This window comes from Macaca fascicularis, chromosome 10 (genome assembly GCF_037993035.2).
Source record: "Macaca fascicularis isolate 582-1 chromosome 10, T2T-MFA8v1.1".
Lineage (NCBI taxonomy): Eukaryota > Metazoa > Chordata > Mammalia > Primates > Cercopithecidae > Macaca > Macaca fascicularis.
This window is the reverse complement of record NC_088384.1, coordinates 22,536,208-22,563,471: the sequence shown is the minus strand read 5'-3', so window position 1 is coordinate 22,563,471 and position 27,264 is coordinate 22,536,208. Positions and strand designations below refer to the sequence as shown.

Below are 27,264 nucleotides of genomic sequence, written 5' to 3'. Positions count from 1 at the left end.
GCCTGTAATCCCAACACTTTGGGAGGCTAAGATGGGCAGATTGCTTGAGCCCACGAGTTTGAGACCAGCATGGGCAATGTGGTGAAACCCCATCTCTACCAAAAATACACAAATTAGCCAGGTATAGTGGGCACGTGCCTGTAGTCCAGCTACTCAGGAGGCTAAGGCAGAAGAATCGCTTGAGCCCAGAAGGCAGAGGTTGTGGTAAGCCTAGACTGTGCCATTGCACTTTAGTCTGGGCGATGAGAGTGAAACCCTGTCTCAAAAGACAAAATTCTTTCTTGATGCCATGAAGTCTTATCTCTTCCTCTCTTCCCATAAGAGACAACACAAGCTGGTGCAAAGATGGAAAGAATGTGGACATCTGAGTCACACCCAGTTAGGTTTGAATCATTATCTGCTTACTAGCTTTAGGCACAATGACTCTCAGTTGTGCCTGGGTTTCCTCATCGGTGCCTTCCAGGGTTTTTTTTGAAGATTAAATGAATAAAATGCATGCTACCCTAAGTCCTAGCACATATCAGGTAGACATGAAAGTACCAGCAGGTATTGTGATGGTATGCTTTCCCCAAGGAATGGACTGCCGTTAGTATGTTTCTGTCATCTGATTCCTAGAATATGTTATTCATAACCTGCATTTTATTTCTGCCCATCCCTTTTTTATCTAACTGACCAAAGGTCTTAGTACCAGGCATCAGCTGCTGCAGTGACTGTTCCCTGTGGCCTGCTGCAGCACTGAACTCAGCGAACACAAGAGACCCCACGTTTGTTTGTTTGTTTGTTGTCTGTTTGTGACAGGGTCTTGCTCTGTTGCCCAGGCTGGAGTGCAGTGGCATGATCATGGATCACTGCAGACTTGACCTCCCAGACTCAAGCGATTCTCCCACCTCAGTGTCCCAAGTAGCTGGGACAACAGGCACACACTACTATGCCGGCAAATATTTTTACTTTTTTAGAGATGGAGTCTTGCTATGCTGCCCAGGCTGGTCGCAAACTCCTGGGCTCTAGCAATCCTCCCACCTTGGCCTCCCAGAGTACTAGGATTACAGGTGTGAGCCACTCTGCCTGGCTCTCACGTTTGTTCCTGCAATGCAGTTTTATGGTTTCAGATCTGGCATGTACTCAGTTATGTTTTGTTTTTTGCCAGTGGGTATTATTTAATTTTCCATTAAAAAAATACAGACTTTCTGAACGAAATGGATATTGGTACAGTGACAGATACAAATGTTCTAAAGCACAGTTGTGTAAAGCACACTAGGGACTTAAAAATGAAAACTCATTCAAATTGATAGGGATGACTTTACTGAAAATCTTTATACCAGCACTTGCCTATAAAGAAGAAATTGCCCCTCAATCTTATGATGTAATTGGGAATCTGAGTTATAAACCTAAGAGAAAATTGCAGACCAGCACACCAATTATATAAATAAGTGTTGAATTATGAGGTAGAGTGTTTTGAGTTTTTGAAGACAAGAGGACTCAGTAAAGATTGCAGAAATTGGAAGAAAGGTGGCTGGTGGCTGAGTGGGTCAGGGAACAGCAGGACAGAAGCTTGGAGGAGGCATAGAATTGATGTGCGTGTGGGTTGGGATCCAGGCTTCCTGAGTAGAGGAGTGGACAAAAAGGAACCAGGTCACACCTGGAAAGCAAGAGTTGATTAGATGGGACTGATATGCTGAAAGCCCTTGTTTAGGAAGAAAAGCAAGCCCAATGTCATTTACAGGATGGATCAAAGGAAGAAAGTTTGGGGAAGAGAGGACGGGTGTAGATTTCTAAACTCAGGGGATAAGGGCCTGGGCTATGATGGCAGCAGTGAGACAAGACAGGAAGGATTAAGTCCAAGAGGCACTTAGGAAGAAGACAGAGCTTGTTGACAAGTGGAATATGCAAGGGATAAAAGAGCAGGAAGAGGTTCCTTGCCTGGGATATTTGTGGTGTCCCTGAAAAAAAAAGTCCAAGTCAACAAACGAGCTTTTCTTCCCAGGGACACAGCAGTTATCATTCCTCTTGAACTTGGACTGACCTTTTACCAAGTAATGTGTACTAGTTGTTTATTGCTGTGTAATGAGCCATCCCCAGCCCTAGTGACTTAAGCACCAACAGTTTATCATTTCTCCCAGTTCTCTGGGTCGACCTGAGTTTCAGCTGAGTGGTTCTTCTGCTACTGTCACCTGGACTCAGTGAGGTGCCTGCATGCAACTGGGAGCTCTGCTGGCATTCAAGGTGGCTTCAGACCTCTATCCAGTGACTTCTCTCAACAGCAGGGTATTCAGACTTCTTATACGGTGGCTGGCTTCCAAGACAGAAGCAGCAGAAGCTGCCATTCCTCTTAAGGCATGAACTCAGAAGTCTACCACATTCTATGGATCAAAGCAAGTTGCAAGGCCCGATTTAAGAAGTGGGGAAATCTATTAAAGTGGGAGCAACCAAATGTACAGGGAGGGGAGAAATTACTAGAGCCTCTTTTGACTCTTTATCACATTAACTCACCAGAAACTAAGTTTCAGAGAAGGAACTCCCACCGGGAGGGAACTACTGCTGTGACAGATCCTGGCCTTACAGGATCAGGATCTTTAGGAACTCTTACTACGTCCCCCAAGGACAGAATTTCACAGAGGAAGAAAAAGCTGTGCTTATTTATTTATTTGGGGGTGTTGCTGTAAGACTCAGGGGCACAAGTAAGACTGTTTGAAGGATCAGAGTGACTGAAAAGGAAGTTTATGTTTAGAAATAAAGTTATAGAGGTAGGGGCCATATTGTGAGGAGTAGGACCAAGATGGCAGCTGTCAGATTTCGAATGGAGTTGCAGATGAACGGCGCGGGGTGCAATGAGCTTATGGTCACAGGTCTGAGGGTGTGGATGAATCCACACTTAACCTGTTGATGCTCTGAAAGAAGTAGGATACCAGCTGCAGCCTCAGATGTACATAGTTTTTCTTTCCATGGAGGGGAGAAATCAGCTACTGAGGCACCAGTGTGGGGTCCTTGAGGCAGAAGATGGTATTGACACAGGGTTAAATGACATTTAAAATCAGCAGAGAAGCACTTTGGGAGGCTGAGGCAGGAGGATCACTTGAGGCCACAAGTTTGAGACCAGTCTGGGCAACATAGTGAGACCCCATCTCTACAAGATACACAAATAATTATCCAGCCATGGTAGTACACACTGGTAGTCCCAGCTACTCGGGAGGCTGAGATGGGAAGATCACTTGAGCTCAGGAGTTCAAGGCTGCAGTGAGTATGATTGCATCACTGTGCTTCCGCCTGGGCAACAGAGTGAGACCCTGTCTCTATTAAAAAAAAAAAAATCAGCAGAGGAGTTACATAATTTCTGAAAAAGCAGATTTTACTTAGAAAAAAAAAAAAGGAGTTCTGCAGAGCCTTGGAAAGAGTTTTTTTTTTGTTTTTGTTTTTTGTTTTGTTGAGACGGAGTCTCACTCTGTCGCCCAGGCTGGAGTGCAGTGGCGCGATCTTGGCTCACCGCAAGCTCCACCTCCCAGGTTCACGCCTTTCTCCTGCCTCAGCCACCTGAGTAGCTGGGACTACAGGCGCCTGCCACCTCGCCCAGCTATTTTTTTGTACTTTTAGTAGAAACAGGGTTTCACCGTGTTAGCTAGGATGGTCTCGATCTCCTGACCTCTCGTGATCCACCTGCCTCAGCCTCCCAAAGTGCTAGAATTACAGGCGTGAGCCACCACGCCTGGCCTTGGAAAGAGTTTTTTTAAGACATAGGACAAGAACTTAGCATCTGGTTTCTTAAAGCAAATATCCCAGATCTGGTCAGAGCAGTGGAATAGAAAACATAATAATAGTCAGGGCTGCTTCTTGGTGAATTACCAGCTGAAGATTTGGATTCAAACAGCCTTTGCTGTGATGGGTATGCCTTCTGTCTTTGATAGGAATGATTTGGTTACCAGGACTAGAACTCACTCAAGCTAACTTGAGCAAAAGAAATCTATTCGAAGACCATTGGGATGTATCACAGAACCCAACCTCTGTGTCCCAAGAAATTATAAAGAAAGCAGGCACTTTCACTGTCTCTCTCAGTGGCCACTTCATCTCCCATGTCTGCCTCTCAGCTTGTTATCCATCCTTTTTCCTCTTCGTGGACCAGCAGAATTGGCTCACTCATCCACTCACATGGCCCAAACTTGAGTTTGGTTGCCTCAACTCTTACTTGACAGATCCCTACAATTTCAGTGCCTGCATTCACTGAGCGGATCCCAATTCCAGCTTCCTAAGAAAGAGAATCTGGTGGCCCCAGAGTGAGGCAGCTGTGGCCAGAGGATGGAGCCCTTTGTCTTGTCCCCAACCAGCAGCAGTTATGGGAGCAGAGACTCTGAGAAGGTGCTGTGGGTAATAGGTGGTTCTCAAAGAATGGCTGTCAGCCATGGAGGCCCCCATGGAGGGGTATGTAGCACCTTCACAATGAAGCCACAGTTATATTCAAATGTAACAATGTTTAGTGGGCCTGTCTGATTGCTTCCCAGTTGTTTCTTATGATAGTAAAAGAACTATAGTTCCTGGGTTAATGCGAATGGAGGACCATCTCTCTTTAACTCCTCTAAATTTTTTATCTTCAACATCTGAATGTTTGTAATTAATTTTCACGAGTTTTGAAACCTCAGCTATGATAAACAAGGGGTCCATTTGTATGTGAAGATAATTTTTTTAAAATTGAAAGTGATGAAGCCTCTTTGGTAAGAGGAAAAATGCATGACCAAGCCACAAGGACTTCAAAGTAAGCTTGAAATGAAAAAGGAATTTGAAGACAAATATCCTTTTTCAAATTGGCTTTTCCTCCCTGCTTCTGGGAAGCACTAAGGGTGGAACACGATCTAGGAATCCACTCAGTTGAGTAGTAATGCTTTTGAAGCAACATGACGTGTCTTCTCTGACTAGACTTCGAGCCGCACTTTCCAGGACAAGTCAGAGGGCAGTGGCCCCCTCAGAGGCTGACTGGGACCGCAGAGGTTTCCCTCATGGGGCACAGAGTGTTGAGGGACTAATGTGTTTGAGAATTCAGTCTTGAATCTCAGGGAGTCATTTTCACTTACTTACCCAGACTGGTCCTATAAGAAAAGGGGTCAGAGACATGGAAAAAAACAAAAAAAAAAACACCCATGGAATGGGAGTCTGCAACCCTGGAGCTTACCCCGACTCTCCAGTTCTGCCTTGTGTGTCCCCATTCAAGTCCTTTAACCTTGCTAGACTGGTTTTCTTCTTTGTGCTGTAGGAATATCATCTGTCCTGCCTCCCTGATGAAAGGGCTAGGGCTTCCTGTGAGCTGACTTATGTGAAAATGCACTGTATGCTATACAGATGTAAGAGATTAATATTTTAATATCCGGAATCAAACTGTTTTCTGAGGTGGCTGCCTTTGATTTTTGTCTTTTAAATCAGCCTATTTTATTTTTCTATGACTCAGCAAGTTGTTCTTGTTTGTGTGGTGAATGATGAAAGTCTTATTGTATATAATGATAATAAACACTATTTATTCAGCACATTCTATTCTGCTAGGCCTTGTGGTATTTACTTTATTTACATTATCTCATTTTATTTCTCACAAGAACACTTTGAGGTCCGTATTGATTCTCATTCCGCTGTTGATGAACTGAGCTGAGAAAGGCTGTGATGGAGAGGCCAGAATTTACCCTAGGGTTTGTCTCACTGTAAAAGACCACCTGCTCCTGGACACATGGTGGTGGCACCAGTGCCCTTCAGAACATTGCCAAGTCCTAGGAAGGGAGCAAGCAAAACCCACTCCTGAGCCACAATGTGGATGGCAGAAAGTGAGGGGCATAATGGCCCTCCCTCTTTTAGACGTTGCATCTTCTATTTTTCATACAGTTCTTATAAGCTCCACAGTTTTGTTCTAAGCCTAAGAAGCAGCAAATTAAGAAGAGGTTAAGCAAAGACTGCAGGCATTGACAGTAATAAGTAGATGCCCTCAAAGACCCCTTTCAGTTCTAATGTTCTGAGGTTGCAGCAGCCTTGACAGCAACTGTTTTAGATTGAATGTTTGTCTCCCCCCCCTACCCCCACCATTCTTATGTTGAAGCCCTGACCCTGCAATGTGATGATATTTGGAGATGTGGTCCTTGGGGAGATAATTAGGTTTAGATGAGGTCATGAGAGTAGGACTCCCATGATAGGATTAGTGTCCTTATAAGGAGAGGAAGAGGGCTGGGTGCAGTGGCTCACGCCTGTAATCCTAGTTCTTTGGGAGGCCAAGTCAGGTGGATCACCTGAGGTAAGGAGTTCGAGACTAGCCTGGCCAACATGGTGTACCCCATCTCTACTAAAAATACAAAAAATTAGCTGGGCATGGTGGCGGATACCTGTAATCCCAGCTACTTGGAAGACTGAGGCCAGAGAATCACTTCAACCCAGGGGGTGGAGGTTGCAGTGAGCCAAGATTGCGCCATTGCACTCCAGCCTGGGCAACAAGAGCAAAACTCCATGTCAAAAAAAAAAAAAGGAAAGGAAAGGAAGAGAAACCAGAGCTCCATCTCCCTCTGCCATGTGAGGACACGGCAAGAAGGCTTTGGTCTGAAAGCCAGGAAGAGGGCCCTCATCAGGAACTGAAACTGCCAGTACCTTGACCTTAGACTTCTCAGCCTCCAGAACCATGTCCATTGTTTAAGCCACCAGCCTATGGCATTTTGTTTAGTAGCCTGTGTTGACTGAGACAGCAACCAAGAGATAAATTAACTATTAAAGTCAGACACTAGAACATAAAAAAGCACACCAGTCTGGGGCCGTTTTGAAGTATATTTGATGACCTTAAGTTACCAAGAAAAATTTAAAGTAGACTAAACTTGTTACATTTGTTTAAGAAAGATCTAATACATGTTAGAAAGGTTTCATCCAAAATGATTAAGATAAAATGTTAAATTTTAAAGTTAAGCTTTCTGGAAAACTCAATTATCCAGAATGATGTTCCTGCATAGCCAAAGAAGACAGAGAGGAGAAAGGAGTCAAAACCAACTGTTCTCAGCTTTAAGTGGATGGTGTCACGCAGGTTGAGTCTGCTTTCCACTTTCACTGTACCTTGTTCATTCACTCTGCCCTTTATCCACTCTAATGGCATTCGCAGCAACCTGGATGGGATTGGAGACTATTATTCCAAGTGCGAAGTAACTCAGGAATAGAAAACCAAACACTGTATGTTCTCACTCATAAGTGTGAGCTAAGCTATGGATATGCAAAGGTGTAAGAATGACACAATGGACTTTGAGGACTCAGGGGGAAAAGGTGGGAATGGGGTGAGGAAAAAAGACTACAAATTGGGTGCAATGTATACTGCTCAAGTGATGGGTGCACCAAAATCTCACAAATCACCACTGAAGAACTTACTCATGTAACCAAACACCACCTGTTCCCCAATAACTTATAGGAAAAAAAAAAAAAGAAGTACTGTTATCCACTCATTCCATGATTTCAGTGGGTGACACAGGAAGTGCTTGTTCATTCAGCATATAGTCCTAGATCACCTGCTTTGTGACTGGGACCACTCCAGGCCCTGGGAATACTGGGGTGTGTGGAAGATACAGTCCTGCCCTTAAGTTGTTCATAGTTAATCAGGTAGAGAGACAAGAAAACAGATGTTCAGAATGAAACTCAGCATAGACTGCTGTAGAACTACACAGCAAGGACACGTAACCCTCTTTCTTGTGGGGGATAGGGTGGGGAGGATGGGAGGGCCATGGGGCTTCCCAGGGGAAATGATGTTCAGGCTGAAATCTTAAGAAGGGAAGAATATTCTAAGCACAGGGAATAGCATGGCAAAAACCCAGAGGCCAGAGAGCAAAGTCTAGTTGGGAAACTTGCAAATACACTACAATTTGGCCTCTGTATAGACTGTGAGCTGAAGGGTAGAGAGGTCATGGTGGTGGGAGAGGGGAAGGGGGAGCAGCACAGGAGCTGCAGCAGTGTACCATGTGAGAAAGTTTGGACTTTATCCTGGGGGGCAACCAGAGAGCTCTGAGGGTTTGGGGAAGGGCTCCACTTACCTCACCAGCTGCTGCTGCTTTTCCCTTTCTCTGCCACCAGTCATGCTCACTTCTTGTAGTTCCTGCCAAGGCCACAATCTTTCTTGCTTTAGGCCTTTGCACTTCTGTCTGGAATGTACTACAAAGATTATTCTTTTGCAGTTTGCTAACTAGATTAGAGTAGGGTAAGCCTAGAAATGGAGATAGAATAAGAGTCTGATGCAGTGGTCTAAGTGAAAGGAGATGGTGATCCAAACTGGGGAAGTGGCAGCATGAGCAGAGAGGCAAGGGCAGATGTATGTGATATTGTAGGAGGTAGAATTGACAGTGTCACAATTGGCAAGTGATTGCCTTTGGGGGCAAGTTTGATACCTTAGGCCACTGATGTTCAAATGGGTTAGAAGGGCAGCAGGCTGTGGTCTGATTCCCAGTGATCTACCTCATGGTGTGTTTCAAGACCTCACTGTCCTATTGAAACATGAACCACCTGGATTTGTTCAACAAATTAATAAAGCTTAGAGGTTCCAGCTGCGTTAATGCAAGCCATGACCTTGTTTATGTCTAACCTTAACATTTATGATTATATGCCTTAGGCTCTCTGTAAACTAATACATAATAACATGCTTACTTGTAAGCATAATGGAATAAATGAGACAAAAATCAGAGTAAATGACCAAGATGATCATCATCAAGTAGCTCTTATTAAGAACCATTAAATGCCTGGCTCAGGTTTCCATGCGCAAGGTCCCTTTAACAAACTCGGTTTATATCATATGCTCTTGACTAGAGAAGCTTGACTCACTGCAGTTGTTTAAACCCTAAAACCCAGACATTTCCAAGCCAGGCCCCCCGCCCCCACCACTGGACTCCTACTGCATAGAGCTTTTCTGTTTACATTTGCTACTATAGAGATTTAGTTTGTTTCCGAACGATGCATTTTAACTTTTGTGTGGTGAGCCACATTTGTTATATTTGAACCATGTGTGACGCAAGGGAGAAAGGTAACCACTTGGCTTAGAGGGAGAAGGGTGAGTCTTTGGGTTAAGAGAGGTACTTCCTGCCAACTTAAAATGAGCTGGTTAGATGGTGAAATACATTAAAATATATGTGTGTCTGTGTGTACATGCACACATATGCATGAATATATTTTTATATGCCCAACAGACTGATGTGGATATAAAGCTTATTAAACTGGACCATACTGTTTTCCAGTCTGAAACATAAAGGAAAAAAATGCTATCTAAGTGTCTATATGGCTGTCACTTTGGAATTGTATAATACATAACTCTCAGCTGACCTAGAAGTGCTTCTGAGACCAGGCCTCATTTGTGTTTTGTTGTATCCTCAGTTATATAAACCATGGGGAACAAATGGAGAAAGGGAAAGGACTTCAGCTGATAGCGGAGTAATTCATAAATCAGTCTCATAGATGGAAAACTAAGGTCCACAGAGATTCATTGTCCATGACCCATGATGAATTAATTTCTTTATTCAATAAAGCTATATTTAGTATTATAAGTATTATAGTATTATAAGGTATATTAATTATCTATTACTGCATAACAAATTACCTTAAAACTTGGTGGCTTAAACAACACACATTCATTATCTCATGCATTCTGTGGGTCAGGAAATCCAGGGTATGACTTAGCAAGATCCTGCTTCAAGGTCTCTCACAAAGCTGCAATCCAGGTGTCTACCAGAGCTGGAGTCTCATCTGAAGGTCAACTGAGGAAAGATCCACTTTCAACCTCACACAGTTGTTGGTAGGATTTAGTTATTTGCAGACCATTGGGTGAAATTCTTTTTCTTGCTGGATGTTGGCCGAAGTCCACCCTCAGTTCCTTACCACACAGCCTCTGACATGGCATATTGCTTCATAGAAATATACAAAGCAAGAAAACAATAGAGAGTCTGCAAGCAAGATGAAGTCATAATCTTTTGTAACCTAATCCCAGAAGTGTCATCCCCATCAACTTTGCCACATACTACTTGTCAAAAGCATGTCAGCAGTCCAGCTCACACTCAGCGGGAGGAGATTATCCAAGGACATGAATACCAGGAAGTGGGGACCTGTCTTAGGCAGTTTGGGCTGCTGTGACAAAATACCATAGAGTGGGTGGCTTCAACTACAGACACTGATTTCTCACAGTTCAAGGGGCTAGGAAGTCCAAGGTCAAAGTGCTGGCGACTCAGTGCCTGGTGAGGCCTCTCTTCCTAGTTTGCTGAGGGGGCTCTGGTCTCTTCCTCATATAAGGGCAGTGATTCCATCATGGGGACTCAGCGGTCATAACCTCATCTAAACCTAATTACCTCCCAAAGGCTTCACCTCCAAATACCTTCATATTGGGAACTCAGGCTTCAATATATTAATTTTAGGGAGTAATAGGGGGAAAAAACCTTTTCCCATACATTCATACACTTCTTTTCTGACACCAGATGTATGGATTTGACTCAAACCAGCCAATTCTCCAAGTTTCCAGACACCACCTGGGGGTCCTACAATTAAGTTATGGCACTACCTAACTCAGTCCCACAAGACTGCCCCCCACTTCAGATGCCAATTGCAAGGAGTGGGTCCCAACTTGGCTACAAATTGGGGGTTCCCACAACCCTCTCCTTTGGTTTGATAATTTGCTGTAACAGCTCCCAGAACTCAGGGAAACACTTACACTTACCAGTTTATTATAAAGGACATAGGCGTGGCTAAGCATGGTGGCTTACACCTGTAATCCCAGCACTTTGGGAGGCTGAGGCAGGAGGATCGCTTGAGCCTAGGAGTTCAAGACCAGCCTGAGCAACATAGTGAGACCCCATCTCAATTCAATAATTAAAAAAATAAAACTAAAAGGCTATAGGTGAACTGCAGATGAAGAGATACATAGGGTGAGGTCAGGAAGGATCTGGTACACAGGAGCTTCTGTTCTTGTGGAGTTTGCCATTCCTGGCACAGATATGTATTCACCAACCCAGAAGCTCTCCAAATGGCATCTTTTAGGAATTTTAATGATGGCTTCATTACATAGGCATGATTGATTATTAACTCAATGTCTAGGCTCTCTCTCCTCCGGATGTGGGGCTGTGGGACTGAAAGTTCCAAGCTTCTAATCGTGGCTTGGTCGTTCTTGTGACCAACCCCCATCCTGAAGCTATCCAGGAACCTACCAAGAGTTGTCTCATTAGAACAAAAGATGCTCTGGTCACCCAGAAAATTCCCAGAGAGTTGCTCTGTGCCGGGGCAGAGACCAAGTGTCACAGGGGTATGCAAACATTGAGTGCATAGCAGAATCATTGAGGTCCATCTTTGTAAGCTGTCTACAAGAGTTGGTACATATATCTAGCTTTCTTGTTCTCAGCTATAGCTTTTTCTACTAGACCAAACCATCTGATGTGTGGCTATGAAACACTAATATGCTCAGTGTGGTGGGCTGAAGAATGGCCCTCCAAAGATATTCATGATCTAATCCCTAGAATCTGTCAGTACGTTACCTTAGATGGCATAGGAAATTTTGCAGATATGATGAAAGATTTTGTAATAGATTATCCAGGTGGGACCAATGTAATCACAGGGTCCTTAGGCAGGAGGATCTGAGTCAGAAAAGACGATGTGACAATGTAAACAGAGGGAGGATGGAGAGGTGATGAAGGAAACAGAGGGAGGAAGGAGAGGTGCTGACGGAAACAGGGAGGAAGGAGAGGTGATGGTGGAAACAGGGAGAAAGGAGAGGTGATGAAGGAAACAGAGGGAAGAGGGAGAGGTGATGAAGGAAATAGGGGAGGAAGGAAGAAGAAGTAATGAAGGAAACAGAGGGAGGAGGGAGAGGTGATGATGGAAACAGTAGGAGGAAGGAGAGGTGATGAAGGAAACAGGGAGGAAGGAGAGGTGATGATGGAAACAGAGGAAGGAAGGAGAGGTGATGAAGGAAACAGGGAGGAAGGAGAGGTGATGAAGGAAACAGGGAGGAAGGAGAGGTGATGAAGGAAATAGAGGGAGGAGGGAGAGGTGATGAAGGAAATAGAGGGAGAAAGGAGAGGTGATGAAGGAAACCGGGAGGAAGGAGAGGTGATGATGGAAACAGAGGAAAGAAGGAGAGGTGATGATGGAAATGGAGGAAGGAGAAGTGCTGATGGAAACAGGGAGATAGGAGAGGTGATGGAAACAGAGGGAGGAGGGAGAGGTGATGATGGAAACTGAGGAGGGAGAGGTGAAGAAGGAAACAGAAGGAGGAAGGAGAGGTGATGAAGGAAGGAGAGGTGATGAAGGAAACAGAGGGAGGAAGGAGAGGTGATGGAGGAAATAGAGGGAGGAGGGAGAGGTGATAAAGGAAATAGAGGGAGGAAGGAGAGGTGATGAAGGAAACCGGGAGGAAGGAGAGGTGATGATGGAAACAGGGAGGAAGGAGAGGTGATGAAGGAAATAGAGGGAGGAGGGAGAGGTGATGAAGGAAATAGAGGGAGGAAGGAGAGGTGATGAAGGAAACAGGGAGGAGGGAGAGGTGATGATGGAAACAGTAGGAGGAAGGAGAGGTGATGAAGGAAACGGAGGAAGGAGTGGTGATGATGGAAACAGGGAGGAAGGAGAGGTAATGAAGGAAACAGGGAGGAGGGACAGGTGATGATGGAAACAGGGAGGAAGGAGAGGTGATGAAGGGGGATGAAGGAAACGAGGGAGGAAGGATAGGTGCTGACGGAAACAGAGGGAGGAGGGAGAGGTGATGAAGGAAACAGAGGGAGAAGGGACAGGTGCTGATGGAAACAGGGAGGAGGGAGAGGTGATGGTGGAAACAGAGGGAGGAGGGAGAGGTGATGAAGGAAACAGGGAGGAGGGAGAGGTGATGATGGAAACAGAGGGAGGAGGGAAAGGTGATGATGGAAACAGAGGGAGGAGGAAGAGGTGATGGAAACGAGGAAGGAGAGGTGATGAAGAACACAGAGGGAGGAGGGAGAGGTGATGATGGGAACAGAGGGAAGAAGGAGAGGTGCTGACGGAAACGGAGGAAGGGGAGGTGCTAACAGAAACAGAGGGAGGAGGGAGAGGTGCTGATAGAAACAGAGGATGGAATGGTGTGGCTGCAAACCAGGGCATACGGGCAGCTGCTAGGAGGTTGAAAAGGCAAGGAATGGATTCTCCCCTTGAGCCTCTAGGAGGAACTTGGCTCCGCTAACACCTTGAGTTTAGATCCATAAGCCCCACTTAGTACTCCTGACCTCCAGAACTAAAAGATAATAAATTTATGTTATTTTAAGCCACTAGGTTTGTGGTAATTTGTCCCAGCAGCAATAAGAAACTAATATAGCCGGGTGCGGTGGCTCACGCCTGTAATCCTGGCACTTTGGGAGGCCAAGGCGGGTGGATCACGAGGTCAGGAGATCGAGACCACCCTGGCTAACACGGTGAAACCCCATCTCTACTAAAAAATACAAAAAATTAGCCGGGTGAGGTGGCAGGCGCCTGTAGTCCCAGCTACTCAGGAGGCTGAGACAGAAGAATGGCTTGAACCCAGGAGGCGGAGCTTGCAGTGAGCCAAGATCACGCCACTGCACTCCAGCCTGGGTGACAGAGTGAGACTCCGTCTCAAAAAAAAAAAAAAAAAAAAAAAAAGAAACTAATATATTCACCAAAAGTCCTTGAGGAATCCCACTTGTAGAATTTTTAAAGGAATTAGGAGCTTACATAGAAGGTATAGGATAGTGGGCTTCTGAGGGCTTTTCCTGCCCTCTGGTAACTCTGAAACATAATTTACATTATTGGAGTCTTTCTGTTTTTAGGAAATTGTTCCTAGTTTTCTTCAATACTAAATCCTATCAATATTAAACAGTTTTTTTAAAAAACATATTTGGTTAGTTAAAGGTAGACCTAGGTCTCACATACTCTTCAAAATAAAACAAAAACATGATATTTAGCAGATGACACTAAAGCTTCCATTTTCAAAGCTGGTTGCTTGTTTATTTGTACCTCAGGAGTGGAAATACTGGCTGAGATGAAAGTACCTGGCACAAATCGCTTTTCCTCCTTGGTGTTTCACAGCCAGATGTTGTGAAATTCTTTTGTTTTTCTTTTTTCTCTAGTGCCTGGAAACCTTGGCTGCTACAAGGATCATGGAAACCCACCTCCTCTAACTGGCACCAGTAAAACGTCCAACAAACTCACCATACAAACTTGCATCAGTTTTTGTCGGAGTCAGAGGTTCAAGGTGATGACTCTGTGGCTATGTAACTATAGAAAAATGTAAAGATGTAAATGCATTTTGCTCGGATCACTTAAAAATAAGTGCTAAGTAAAATAAGCCAGACACAAAAGGCCACCTATTATATGATTCCACTTATATGAATCATCTAGAATAGGCAAATCCATAGAGATAGAAAGTAGGTTAGTGGTTGCCAGAGGGTGGGAGGCGGGAGGAATTGGTACTAACTGCTAATCAACACAGAGTTTCTTTTCTGGGTTATGAATGTTCTGGAATTAGATGGCGGTGACTGCACAACACAGTGACTACATCAATCACCACTGAAACATACACTGAAACAGTGAATGTTATGTTATGTGAATTACATTTCAGTTTTTAAAAAACCTAAAATAACTAAACTTCTAGAAAAATAAACAGAAAATCCTAAAATATTGGGTTAGACAAGGATTTCTAAATTGGACACAAAAACTAATCATTTAAAAAAGTATGGTAAATTGAAGTTATCAGTATTAAAATATTATCTTCAAAAAATAGAGTTAAGAATATGAGGCTGGGTGTGGTGGCTCAAGCCTGTAATCCCAGCACTTTGGGAGGCCGAGACGGGCGGATTACGAGGTCAGGAGATCGAGACCATCCTGGCGAACACGGTGAAACCCCGTCTCTACTAAAAAATACAAAAAACTAGCCGGGCGAGGCGGCGGGCGCCTGTAGTCCCAGCTACTCGGGAGGCTGAGGCAGGAGAATGGCATAAACCCGGGGGACAGAGCTTGCAGTGAGCTGAGATCCGGCCACTGCACTCCAGCCCGGGCAACAGAGCCAGACTCCGTCTCAAAAAAAAAAAAAAAAAAAAAAGAATATGAAAGGCAGGCCACAGACTAGGAGAAAGTAGTTGTTAAATATATATCTGATAAAGGACTTGTATACAGAATATATAAAGAACTCTTATAGCTCAATAATATGACAACTTGATTTTGAAAATTAGCAAAAAATTTGAAGAGACATTTTATCCCCCCAAAATACATAAATGACCAATAAACATATGAAAAGATGCTCAGCATCACCAGTTGTCAGGGAAATACAAATTAAAACCACAGTGAGATACCACTGCACACAACTTCAGGATGTCTGAAGTTAATACTGAAAATACTAAGAATTGATAAGGATGTGGAGCAACTGAAACTCTCATAGACTGCTAGCAAGAATGTAAAATGCTACAGCTTCTTTGAAGAAAGATCTTAAATTTTCTTTCAAAGTTAAATATGCACACCTTAAAACTCAGCAATATCACACCTGGATAGTTACCCAAGATAAATGAAAACCTGTGTTCACACAAAGACTTATACATGAATGTTTATAGCAGCATTATTCATAATAGCTCCAAACTGTAAATAGTCTAAATGTCCATTAACTGATGAATGGAGAAACAAAGCACAGTATATCCATACATACTGTGGAATACCACTCAGCAATAAAAAGAAGAGACATATTAAGACATACTGGCCAGGTGCAGGGGCTCATGGCTGTAATCTCAGCACTTGGGGAAGCCGAGGTGGGTGGATCACAAGGTCAGGAGTTCGAGACCAACCTGACCAACATGGTGAAACCCTGTCTCTACTAAAAATACAAAAATTAGCCGGGCATGGTGGTGCATGCCTATAGTTCCAGCTACTCAGGAGGCTGAGGCAGGAGAATCACTTGAACACAGGAGGCGGAGGTTGCTGTAGTGAGCCGAGATCACGCCACTGCACTCCAGCCTGGGCAACAGAGTGAGACTCTGTCTCAAAAAAATAAATGAATAAATAAAAGACATACTGTTATACACAACATGGATGAATTTCCTAAACAGTAGGCTAGTTGAAAGAACTTAAACACAAGACTACATACTGAACTCAAAATGGATCCCAAATCTAACAGTAAAATGTAAAACTATAAAACTTCTAGAAGAAGATATAAGAGAAAATCTTCATGACTTGAGTTTAGGCAAAAAGTTCTTACATGAGACACCAAAAGCATGACCTGTGATGAGAAGAAATTGGTACATTTTAATTTGGACTTCATAACAATTTAAAGATCTTGCTCTGTGAAAGATATTTTTAGGAGGATGAAAAGACAAGCTATATCCTGGGAGAAAATATTTGCAAATCACATATGTGACAAAGGACTTGTATCCATAATGTGTAAAATTAAAAAAAAAAAAAAAAAGCCAAACAACTCAACAGTTAAAAAACAAACAAACAAAGCAATTTAAAAATGGGCAAAAGACCTGAACAGAAGATATACAGATGGCAAATAAGCACATGAAAAGAAGCCAAAGAAGATATACAGATGACAAATAAGCACCTGAAAAGATAGTCATCTGGGCATGGTGACTCAAGCCTGTAATCCCAACGCTTTGGGAGGCCAAGGCAGGAGTATCACTTGAGGTCAGGAGTTTGAGACCAGCCTGGCCAACATGGCAAAACCCTGTCTCTACTAAAAGTACAAAAATTAGCTGGGCGTGGTAGCACACCTGTAGTTCCAGTTACTTGGGAAGCTGAGACAGGACAATTGCTTGCACCTGGAATGCAGAGGTTGCAGTGAGCCAACATCATACCACTGTACTCCAGCCTGGGTGACAGAGTGAGACGCCATCTCAAAAACAATAGAAAACAAACAAAGATAAAGAAGACGATATAGTCAACATCATTAGCCATTAAGGTAATGCCAATTAAAACTATAATGAGATACCACTACATACCTATTAAAATGGCTAAAATAAAATATACTGAAAATAACAAGTGCTGACAAGGATACAGAGCAACTAGGACTTTCATATATTGTTGGTGCAGATCTAAAATGGTACAATCATTCTGGAAAAGTTTGGCACTTTTTAATAAAGTTAAATATACATCTACCATATGACCTAGTAATTCTGTTCCTAGTTACTACCCTAGAGAAATTAAAACTTATATTCACATAAAAACCAGTACACAAATGCTTATAGCAGTTCTAGTCATAATTATGAATAACTAGAAACAGCCCAACAGATAAACAAGCTGTGATACTCTGCTCAGCAATAAGGAGTAAACTATTGATACAAACACCAATTTGGATGGATCTGCTCAGCAGTAAGGAGTAAACTATTGATACAAACACCAATTTGGATGGATCTCAAAGCCATTATGCTGACTGAAAGAAGCCAGTCTCAAAAAGATTACATACTGTATGATTCTATTTATGTGACATTTTTGAAAAGACAAAACTATAGTAATGGAAAATGGGTCAGTGGTTGCCAGGGATTCTGGGGTAGGGCACCTATAAAGCAATAGTGCGAAGAAAATTACTGGGGTAATGCAGCTGTTCTGAATCCTGATTGTACTCGTGGTTGCACAAATCTTTTTTTTTTTTCTTCTTTAAGACAGTCTCATTGTGTTGCCCAGGCTGCAGTGCAGTGATGCAGTCTCGGCTCACTGCAACATCCACCTCCTGGGTTCAAGCAAATCTCCTGCCTCAGCCTCCCAAGCAGTTGGGATTATAGGCACCCACCACCACACCTGGCTAATTTTTGTGTTTTTAGTAGAGGTGGGGTTTCACTTTGTTGGCCAGACTGGCCTCTAACTCCTGACCTCAAGTGATCCACCTGCCTCAGTCTCTGAAAGTGTTGGGATTACAAGAGTGAGCCACTGTGCCCGGCTGTGGTTGCACAAATCTATACAAGTGTTAAAATTTACAGAACTATATGCCAAAATACTATATAGTAATGTAAAAACAAAGTTGTAAAATGGGGCCTATAATGTGTTTGCTTTGAGGGTTAGCTATAAAGCACTCACTACTTGGCACACAGTAAACAGTCAATAAAGTGTTTAGCTGTTACTCATGTTTGAAGTTTATGAGATTTTCTCCCCCTTAAAACTTACTTAAGTGCAGCAGAAACACAAACATTAAAAAGTGATGCTCACCGACAGGGAAACACATTGGTGGCTGCGTACCTATTGGTCAGCTTGAAATTAAGTGTTTCGAGAGTGGAAGAAAGGGGAGGTCCCAGAGGAAGGGACCCTGGGAAGATGAGCCTGATTGCTTGCTGGAAGCCCACCCTACCAGGCTCCTTCAGGCCATCTGACATCCCTGATGATGCTTACCATGTGCTGCTTCTCTGTTGTGGCAGTTTGCTGGGATGGAGTCAGGCTATGCTTGCTTCTGTGGAAACAATCCTGATTACTGGAAGTACGGCGAGGCAGCCAGTACCGAATGCAACAGCGTCTGCTTTGGGGATCACACCCAACCCTGTGGTGGCGATGGCAGGATCATCCTCTTTGATAGTGAGTATGCCCTGTGCCCATCACTGCCCAAGCCACAGGAACCCTTAGACCAGAGCAACAAGCCTGCCCACCCTTCCTCCCTTCTATATATTCATTCATTCACTTGGCAATAGGCAATACTTGTGACTAGACCCTGGGAATACAGCACAGTGCATGAAGACTCAGCCCCTGCCTTCTGGAAGGGAGAACAGACACTTAACAAGGGATTAGCTACAGTCATGCCAAATGGTTTGAAGCAACGTGGTCTGTTGTGTGATGCTTAGACAACCTAGAAATGATAACCTTTCCAATTTTACATAGACACTAATATAATAATCCAGTATCAGCTTTATTATCCTCTTGCTTTAATATAATTTCCAAACCCTTTTGACTTTTTTTTTTTTTTTTTTTTTGCATTTGGGATTTATATATTATTGTGATGCACCTGAGAAGAGAGCGTAGTTCTAAGTTGTTTTTTCAGGCCTAGCATTGGGTTTGCCCTGACCCCCCCTCCTCTCTAAACTGCCGCATTTGTGAGATGCTGGCCAGGAGCAGAGTGTGTTCAGAATGGGAGTGGATCCAAGGCCTTGACCCCACCAACATCATGTCCTAACCACTGAGCCAACTGATTCCTCATCGTAATCCACCAGCATCCTCTCAGTAGCAGTGAGACTTTATGAGAGTTACAGCAACAGTGCAGCACCAGATTTCAAGATAATGGAGACAGACAAACAAACAAAAAAAAAGGCTCAAGATTACCAAGAAATATTTCAGTGTCTGTGGTGTCTTTGGCCTTTAGGCTAGAGGAAGTGCACTCCTGGCATCTCAACCAGGCAGCATGGCTAGTTTTGAGCAAAAATGACATATGGTTTATTAGTTTCCTAGGACTGCCATAACAAATTATCATCAAGTGGGTGGCTTAAAACAAAGCAAAACAAAATTCATTCTCTGACAGTTCCAGAGGCTAGAAGTCCAAAATCGAGGTGTCAGCAGGGCTGTGCTCTCTCCAAAGTCTCCAGGGAAGCCCTCCTCACTTCTGGTGGTTGTGGGCAATCCTTGGCATTTGTTGGCTGCACCACTCCAGTCTCTGCCTTCTCCTTCACATAGCCTTCTTCCCTCTATGTGTGTCTGTGTGTCCATGTCTCTGTGTGTCTCCTTAAAAGGAACCAATCATTGAATTTATGGCCCACCTTAATGTAATATAGCCTCATCTTAACTCAGTTACATAACATTCACAGGTACCAGGTGTTAGGACTTGAGCATATCTTTCTAGGGGACACAATTCAGCCACTATATATGGTGACTATAAAACCCAGCCAAGGTTTATAACTGAGCCTTTTCATGTTATAGCTTAGACACTGTCTGAAGTGTGTTTGTATTTGGGGTGGGAAGACAGGATTAGTGAACAGGACTTGCAGTCAATTGGTTTTTTTAGCTAAGTGTGCTCATTGGAGACTGCCAGTTGATTCCTATACATTCTGTTATGTCCGGACCAATGCTTAGTTTGATACCTTTGTTTTGGCTAAAGACTGAACTTTGGCTAATGATTAAGGAATCTTGCTAATGCTTAGTTGGCAAATAACTATGCACTACACATCTATTTAACCTTTTATTCTAGAGTTCAGTATTATAAGATTCTCTGCCTTAACACTCTAACTCAGGAGAGTAAGTTTTCTGAACTTGCAAAATGCCTGGTATACTCTTAAGTGAAAAAACAAAGGAAATAAATGTTTCTTGAGTACCTAGTATGCATGAAGGCTTTATCTAAATTATCATATTAGGTCCTCTTGGCACCCTTCTGAAGTAGGGGTTATTGTGATTACTCTCATTTCACAGAAGAGAGCCATATGACATGGACAGGATAAATAACTGGCTGGGATCCACACTGCCAGGAAGCCACTAGAGAGGTGCTAGAGAGGAAAGAGGAGTAGTGTGAGGGTTTACTACCTGTTTTTTGACTTTAAATAGAATGTAATGTCAGTTTAAAAATGGAAAATGAGTGTTTGCAGATATATGGAGAAACTGGAACCCTCATACATTGCTGGTGGGAATGTAAAATGGTGCAGCTGCTTTGGAAAACAGTCTGGCCAGCCTGGCCAACATGGTGAAACCCCGTCGCTACTAAAAATACAAAAATTAGCTGGTTGTGGTGGCACGTGCCTGTAATCCCAGCTACATGGGTGGCTGAGGCATGAGAATTGCTTGAACCCAGGAGGTGGAGGTTGCAGTGAGCTGAGATCATGCCACTGCACTTCAGCCTGGCGACAGAGTGAGACTCCGTCTCAAAAGAAAAAAAAAAGTAAACAGTCTGGCATTTCCTCAAAACATGAAACAGAGAGTAACTGTATGACCCAGCAGTTCCACTCTTAGGTATATACCTGAGAGAACTGAAAACACGTTTCCACAAAAAACGTACATACCAATGTTCCTAGCAACATTATTCATAATAGCCAAAAAGTGGCAGCAAACCAAATGTCCATCAGCTGATGAATGGATAAACCAAGTGGATATCCATATGATGGAATATTATTCAACCATTAAAAATAAATAAAGTACTGAGGCATCCTACAACATGGATGAACCTTGAAACCATTATCCTAAATGAAAGAACCAGATGCAAAGGGCTATATATTTTATGATCTCATTTATATGAAATGTCCAGAATAGGCAAATCCACACAAACAAAAGCCAGATTCCTGGTTGCCAAGGCCTGGGGGAAAGGGAAGAATATGGAGTGACTGCTTAATAGGTACGGATTTTCTTTTTAGAGTGATAAAATGTTCTGGAATTAGATAGGGATGATGATTGTATAACATTGTGGATATACTAAATACCACTGATTCATATATAGATAGTCCTTAACTTAGGAGAGTCAACTTATGATTTTTCAACTCTACAGTAGGTTTATTAGAGTGTTAAATGCATTTTTGACTTTGATATTTTCAATTACAATGGATTTATCAGGACATAGCCCCATTATAAGTCAAGGAACATCTGTACTTTAAAATGGTTAAAATGGTGGATTTTAGATCAAGAAAAAATAGAATATAGTTTTTATAAGATAATCTTTCATTTAGCACATTTTTATTGGGCATCTGCTGTGGGGTAGATAAAAGTATGTTTTCTTTAGTATAGAGGCTTTACTGGAGGTGTCAAATAGAAATAATCTGGATTAAATGTTAAATACAGCACTGTGGAAATCGTCTGTAAAGTGCACACCAAGTAGCATCCTTGGTACTACTAGGAAAGCGTACTGACCCTCACATAAAGGTGCACTGAAGTGAATTAATTATAACAACAGTTATTGCTCTTTATCGAGTGTTTGTCATGTGCTAGACTTGATGCCAAGTGCTTTTGTGTATTTTATGTTATTTAATCCTTGTAGCAACCCTGTTGATAAGAAAACTGTGGATCAAAAGATGAAGTGATTTGTCTATGCTAGTAAGTGCCGGAGCCAGGATTCAAACCCTGGTTTGCCACATTTGAAATATTTCTATTTTCAGCAGCTAGAATCCCTTTTATTAACAATAGTAAAACAGATCATAATAATGGATGCAGTTTTATGCTTTAAAGTTATTGAACAAAGTATACCCAGTTCTGATTATTACCACATTGGCCCCTTGTGCAGCTCTCCAGAAACTGCCCTTTCTGGCTTGCATTTGCTCAAGGACTAAGAAAGTTGGCATTCTGAGAGGCTGCTCACGCCATCCTCCAGAGGCCCAGATGCGTGTGGTCTACAGGACCCCTGACAGCAGCCGGTTCTATAACTCACACCCCATTGCTCTGCTGAGAAAGGTACAAAATGCAGCACTGTATAAATAATCTCTAAAGGTGCATCTAGAGGCTGGCGCGGGGACGCACGCCTGTAATTCCAGCTACACTGGAGGCTGAGGCAGGAGAATCGCCTGGGAGGCAGAGGTTGCAGTGAGCCGAGATCTGAGCTAAGATCACACCACTGTACTCCAGCCCAGACGACAGAGTGACACTCCATCTCAAAAAAAAAAAAACAAAACAAAAAAAAAAAAACAGGTCCATCTAGTAGAGAGTAAAATAGTTCAAACAGCTCAAGTACCACCTCATGGAAATCCTTATGACTCATTGAATAAGGCTGAGCACTTTGGAAATGGTAACTACAGACTGTCCCATGATTTGGGAGGGAGAAGATGTCTTCCTAAAGATATTGGAGAAGTTAGATGGTGAGAAATGACCAGATTACAGTCTGTCTCCCAGAACGTGAGGCCCCGCTACCAGCGTGGCTCACATGTGGGTCTCAGTCAGTGTCAGCGAGGTCTTCCTGTCCTCTGCTGGTTAGAGGAGCACCCAGGCTCCTCTGCAGTAGAAGCGCTCAGGCTGTGTTTGCTCTTCGGGAGAGAGACGACGGGGCTAGTGGGGGTGGAGGGTGAGGGGCAGCTGGAAGAAGCTGTCTGCTCAGTCATCATTGCCACATCAAGTAATTTGTCACAGACTCTCTGGCTGATTTTTCAGCAAGCTCTCATGGACTTGCAGAGGTCACTGAGGTGAGCTGTGTACTGTGTGTAAACACAACACTGATGGGGGCTTCAGAACCTCTGCTACCCCTGGGATTATAATTTATTGAATTAACAGAACCAAATAGAAGAACATGTAAGCCAGAGTCAACAGAGGGTTATAGGAATGACCCGGGCTAGCCTCTTGGGACTCTCTTGGCTTCTAGGCCCTGAAGGGAGGGGTCAGTCATCTGGATTGGACCTCATTTTGTAGCATTAGTTGAACACTTATCATTGACAGGGCCCTGTGCTATTCACTTTACATGCGTTGCTTCCCTTAATTCTCACAGTACTGTGAAGCAGGTACTGTTATGCTTATTTTACAGATGAGAAAACTGAGGCTCATAAAAGTTCAGTAATTTGCCCAAGGTCCCACAGATAAAGATCCTGCCTTCATGGAACCTTTATTTTAGTGGGAAGGGAAGAGATTAATTGTGAAAGTGATTGAGGGTCTAAGGATGGGTATAATCTGGTTCCCGGGACTGTGTTAGCAATTGTATTTCATAGACTGTAAGAGGCCTCAATTCTGAGGTGCAATATTATTTTATACACCATTAAGGGAAAAAAAAATTTCTAATTTAACAGTGACATGCATTGACTAAAAGATACATCCCAGTTTAAAAGATTAAAGTGTTTCCCTTAGAGCTGATGAAATATGGTACCAGCCTTCTTTCTTGGGTGCCAAGAAAGAGTGGAATGTTTCCATCCTGAGTAGAATCTGATTCATGGCTGGGACCCATTTGGTTGAGGTTTGTTTCCTGAGACACACCCATTATCATTCCTGTCTAGAAGTGGAGCACTCAGCTGGGGTTCAGGGAGCTGCCTGTCCTGGCTAGTGCCTGAGGCTTCTTCCCAAAGAAATGGACTCAGCTAGTATCGAGGAGGAGCAGGAAGGTTGAAGAGAATCACAGATGGCAGGAGGACACCGGCCCACTGCCATGGAGAGCTTGCCCGGGTCTATCCTGGGCAAGTATATAGTTATATATATATATAGTATGTATATATATATAGTTTGTGTTTTGCAGAATATTATATAAATGGAATCACAGTACTTAACCATTTGTGTCTGGCTTCTTTCACTTAGAATAATGCTTTATCATTCACCTATGTTGTTGCCTGTATCAGTAATTTTTTCCTTTTTATTGCTAAGAAGCATTCCTTTGTACGGATGTATTGCAGTCTGTTCATCCATTCACCAATTGACAAACATTGGTCTGTCTATGATAAAGCTGTTGTAAACATCCAAGTACAGGTGCTTATGTGGACATACGTTGCCATTTCTCTTGGGTACCTACCTAGGAGTGGGATTGCTGGGTCATGTGCTAATTGCATATTTAGCATTATGAGTCACTGCCAACTATTTTCCAAAGTGGATGTGCCATTTTGCATTCTGACCAACAATATGTGAGATTTTCATTTGCTCCACATTCTCTCCACCTACAGATACTTTTGTATGATCTGATTTTTAAATGTGATCCATTCTAGTAGGTATGTAGTAGTATCTCATTGTGGTTTTAATTTGCATTTCTCTAATTACCAATCATATTGAACATCTTTTCATATTCTTATTTGCCATCTGGTATATTCCTTTCCCCTAAAGAAATTCCTTTAGCATTTTCTCTAGTACAGGTTGACTGTCAATGGCTTCTTTCTGCTTTTGTTTGAAAAAGCTTTATTTCACCTTCATTTTTGAGAGTAATTTTTGCTGGGTATTGATTTCTGTGCTGACAGCTTTTTTCTTTCAGTACTTCAAAGATATTGCTCCATATTCTTGTGACTTGTATGGTTTCTAGAGGTGTATGCTCTATCTTTATTCCCCTATATGTAATCTTTTCCTCTTCCTTGCCTGCCTTCAAGATTTTATCTTTTTGGTTTTCAACTTTTTTTTTTTTTTTTTTTTTTGAGACAGGGTCTTACTGTGTCACCCAGGCTAGAGTGCAGTAGTGCAGTCATGGCCCACTGTAGCCTCGACCCCCTGGGCTTAAGCAATCCTGCCTTAGCCTCCTGAGTAGCTGGGACTATGGGCATGTGCCACCATATCCAGCTAAGTTTTTAATTTTGTGTAGAGACAGGGTCTCACTATGTTACCCAGACTGGTCTTGAACTCCTGGGCTCAAGCAATCCTCCTACCTTGACCTCCCAAAGTGCTGGGATTACAGGCATAAGCCGCCATACCCAGACTGGTTTTCAACATTTAACTATGATGTGTCTTCTTTGTGTGTTGGTTTGTTTTTTTGTTTTGGTTTTTGTTTTGCTTTTGTTTTTGTTTTTAATTTTTTGTTTGTTTGCTTGGGTTTGCTAAGATTCTTGGATCTGTAGTTTGTCACCTTTTATTGATTTTGGAACATTTTTCACCATTATCTCTTCAAACATTTCTTCTATATTCTTTTTTTATTCTTTTGGCATTCCAGTTACACATATGTTAGACCATTTGATATTGTCCTACAGCTGTTGGGTGCTCTGTTCTCTTTGTTTTCCCCTTTGTTTCATTTGGGGATAATTTCTATTGACCTGTCTTCAAGTTTATTGATTCTTTCTTCAGCTGTGTCTAGTCTCCTGATAAGCCTATCAAAGGAATTCTTCAGTGCTTGCCTCAGCAGCATATATGCTAAAATTGGAAAAAAACAGAGTAGATTAGCATGGCCCCTGTGCAAGGATGACATGCAAATTCATGACGCATTCTATAATTTTAAAAAATTCATCTCTGATATTGTTTTATTTCCAGTAGTTTTATTTTTATTTTTATTTTTTTTAAGAGACAAGGTCTCACTCTGCCACCCAGGCTGGAGTGCAATGGTGCAATCATAGCTCTCTGCAGTCTTGACCTCCTGGGCTCAAGTGGTCCTTCTGCTTCAGAATCCTGAGTAGCTGGGACTACAGGCACACACCACCATGCCTGGCTAATTTTAAAATTTTTGTAGAGATGAGGTCTCACTGTGTACCTCAGGCTGGTTTTGAACTCCTAGCCTCGAGAGATCCTCCTCCCTTGGCCTCTCATAGTGTTGGGATTACAGGCATAAGTCACCATGCCTCACTTCCAGTAGATTATTTACTGTATTCATCATGTAGTCTCTGTCTGATAGTTCTAGCATCTGGGTCATCACTGAGTCTAGTTCTGTAGATTGTTTTATCTCTTAACCATGTCTTTCCCCCCTGCCACCCTTGCTTTTATATGTGGATTGTAATTTTTTATTGAATGCCATACACTATGTATAGAAGAGGCTGAGATAGTGTTTACACCTGGGCAGATCTGCATAGTGTAGGGACTGAGCCAGTCTGTCAGAAGTTGAACTGGGTTGTTTCTCTCACTACCCTCAATGCATATCAGGCTTTAAACTCCTCCAGCAATGGGTTGCTATCAGCTTGTGCTTAGTGTGGAGCCTAGGGTACCCATGAGTTTTCCTCAGTAGTCCTGTTCCATCCTCAGCTTTGAGGAGTTCCTACATGCCTGTGCTGCAGACGGGCTCTTTTTCCATCCTCTTTCCCTCCCTCAGTGGTAGGCTATGGCTGCTTGTTACCTGGCTCTACTCATGATGAGGTCATGGGAGTGGTTCTTGGTTCTCCTGCCCTGTCCTCAGTCTTAGACAGGATGTGAAAAGGCCACCGGCCTGAGGTCTTTTCAGCATTCCCACACCCTTCTTCTCTCCCTGGCAGCCAAACACTGCTTGCGTCTGTGGTGGATCTTGGGAAAGATAATTTCTTGCCTTCCCTCCAGGAGTAGTAGAGCTCTGCTTTGCATTGGCTGCAGGATCCTGGGCTTAAGAGGGCTCAAGGCAACCAGGGACCAATGGCTTTTGCTTCTGCGCTTCCCCCAGAAGCAGTGGATCTTCACCTGGTTACTTTGACAGGAAGGAGAATTTCAAGGAGACTGAAATTTGGGTTTGTGAAATGGTGTTTGGTATAGACTTTTCTAGTCAAATCAGGTCTACTCCCTCCCCCAGAGGCAAACAGATTTTGCTTCTGCCCGTTTTCAGTGGCCCTGGGAGTAACAGGATTTGCTTCCCCTCTCCCAGCGGCCGAAGGCTTTTACTTTCTTAGAGAGGAGAGTCCCCTCCTGCAAGTGCAAAGAGAAGGAAGTGGGCAGTCTTTCATGCCTGTCCCCCAGTGGCAGCCTGTCACCTCCTGCACACTTGTGCCACTCAGGGGGACTATGGTCTGCTGGCCAACCTAAGTCACTTGTGAAAGCACTGAGTAGAGGTCTGTGCAGAAAAGCTCGCAAGTGAGGGCAAAATGCCCATTGTGTCTGGGATGCCCAGTTGCCCTAAGCTAAGACACTAGC

The 27,264-nt window shown here is 43.1% G+C and overlaps 1 protein-coding gene and 1 non-coding gene across 10 annotated transcripts in view; both read left to right on the top strand.

Moving 5' to 3' along the window:
• Positions 1–27,264, top strand: part of KREMEN1 (kringle containing transmembrane protein 1) — an 82,812-nt gene that overhangs the window by 36,300 nt on the left and 19,248 nt on the right. For 5 of the 9 annotated variants that reach the window (XM_015457333.4, XM_074004102.1, XM_065522313.2 and 2 more), the window contains 2 exons: positions 14,064–14,188; positions 18,327–18,480. The exons of 2 other annotated variants lie outside the window; for them this stretch is intronic. In XM_015457333.4, coding sequence (XP_015312819.3) covers positions 14,064–14,188; positions 18,327–18,480 — 279 coding nt within the window. The remainder of the gene's footprint in view (positions 1–14,063; positions 14,189–18,326; positions 18,481–27,264) is intronic. 2 more of the 9 variants (XM_074004100.1, XM_074004104.1) reach the window with 1 other exon arrangement.
• Positions 25,570–25,676, top strand: LOC123567408 (U6 spliceosomal RNA). Its single transcript, XR_006690317.2, has one exon. It is a non-coding gene; the product is annotated as a U6 spliceosomal RNA (small nuclear RNA).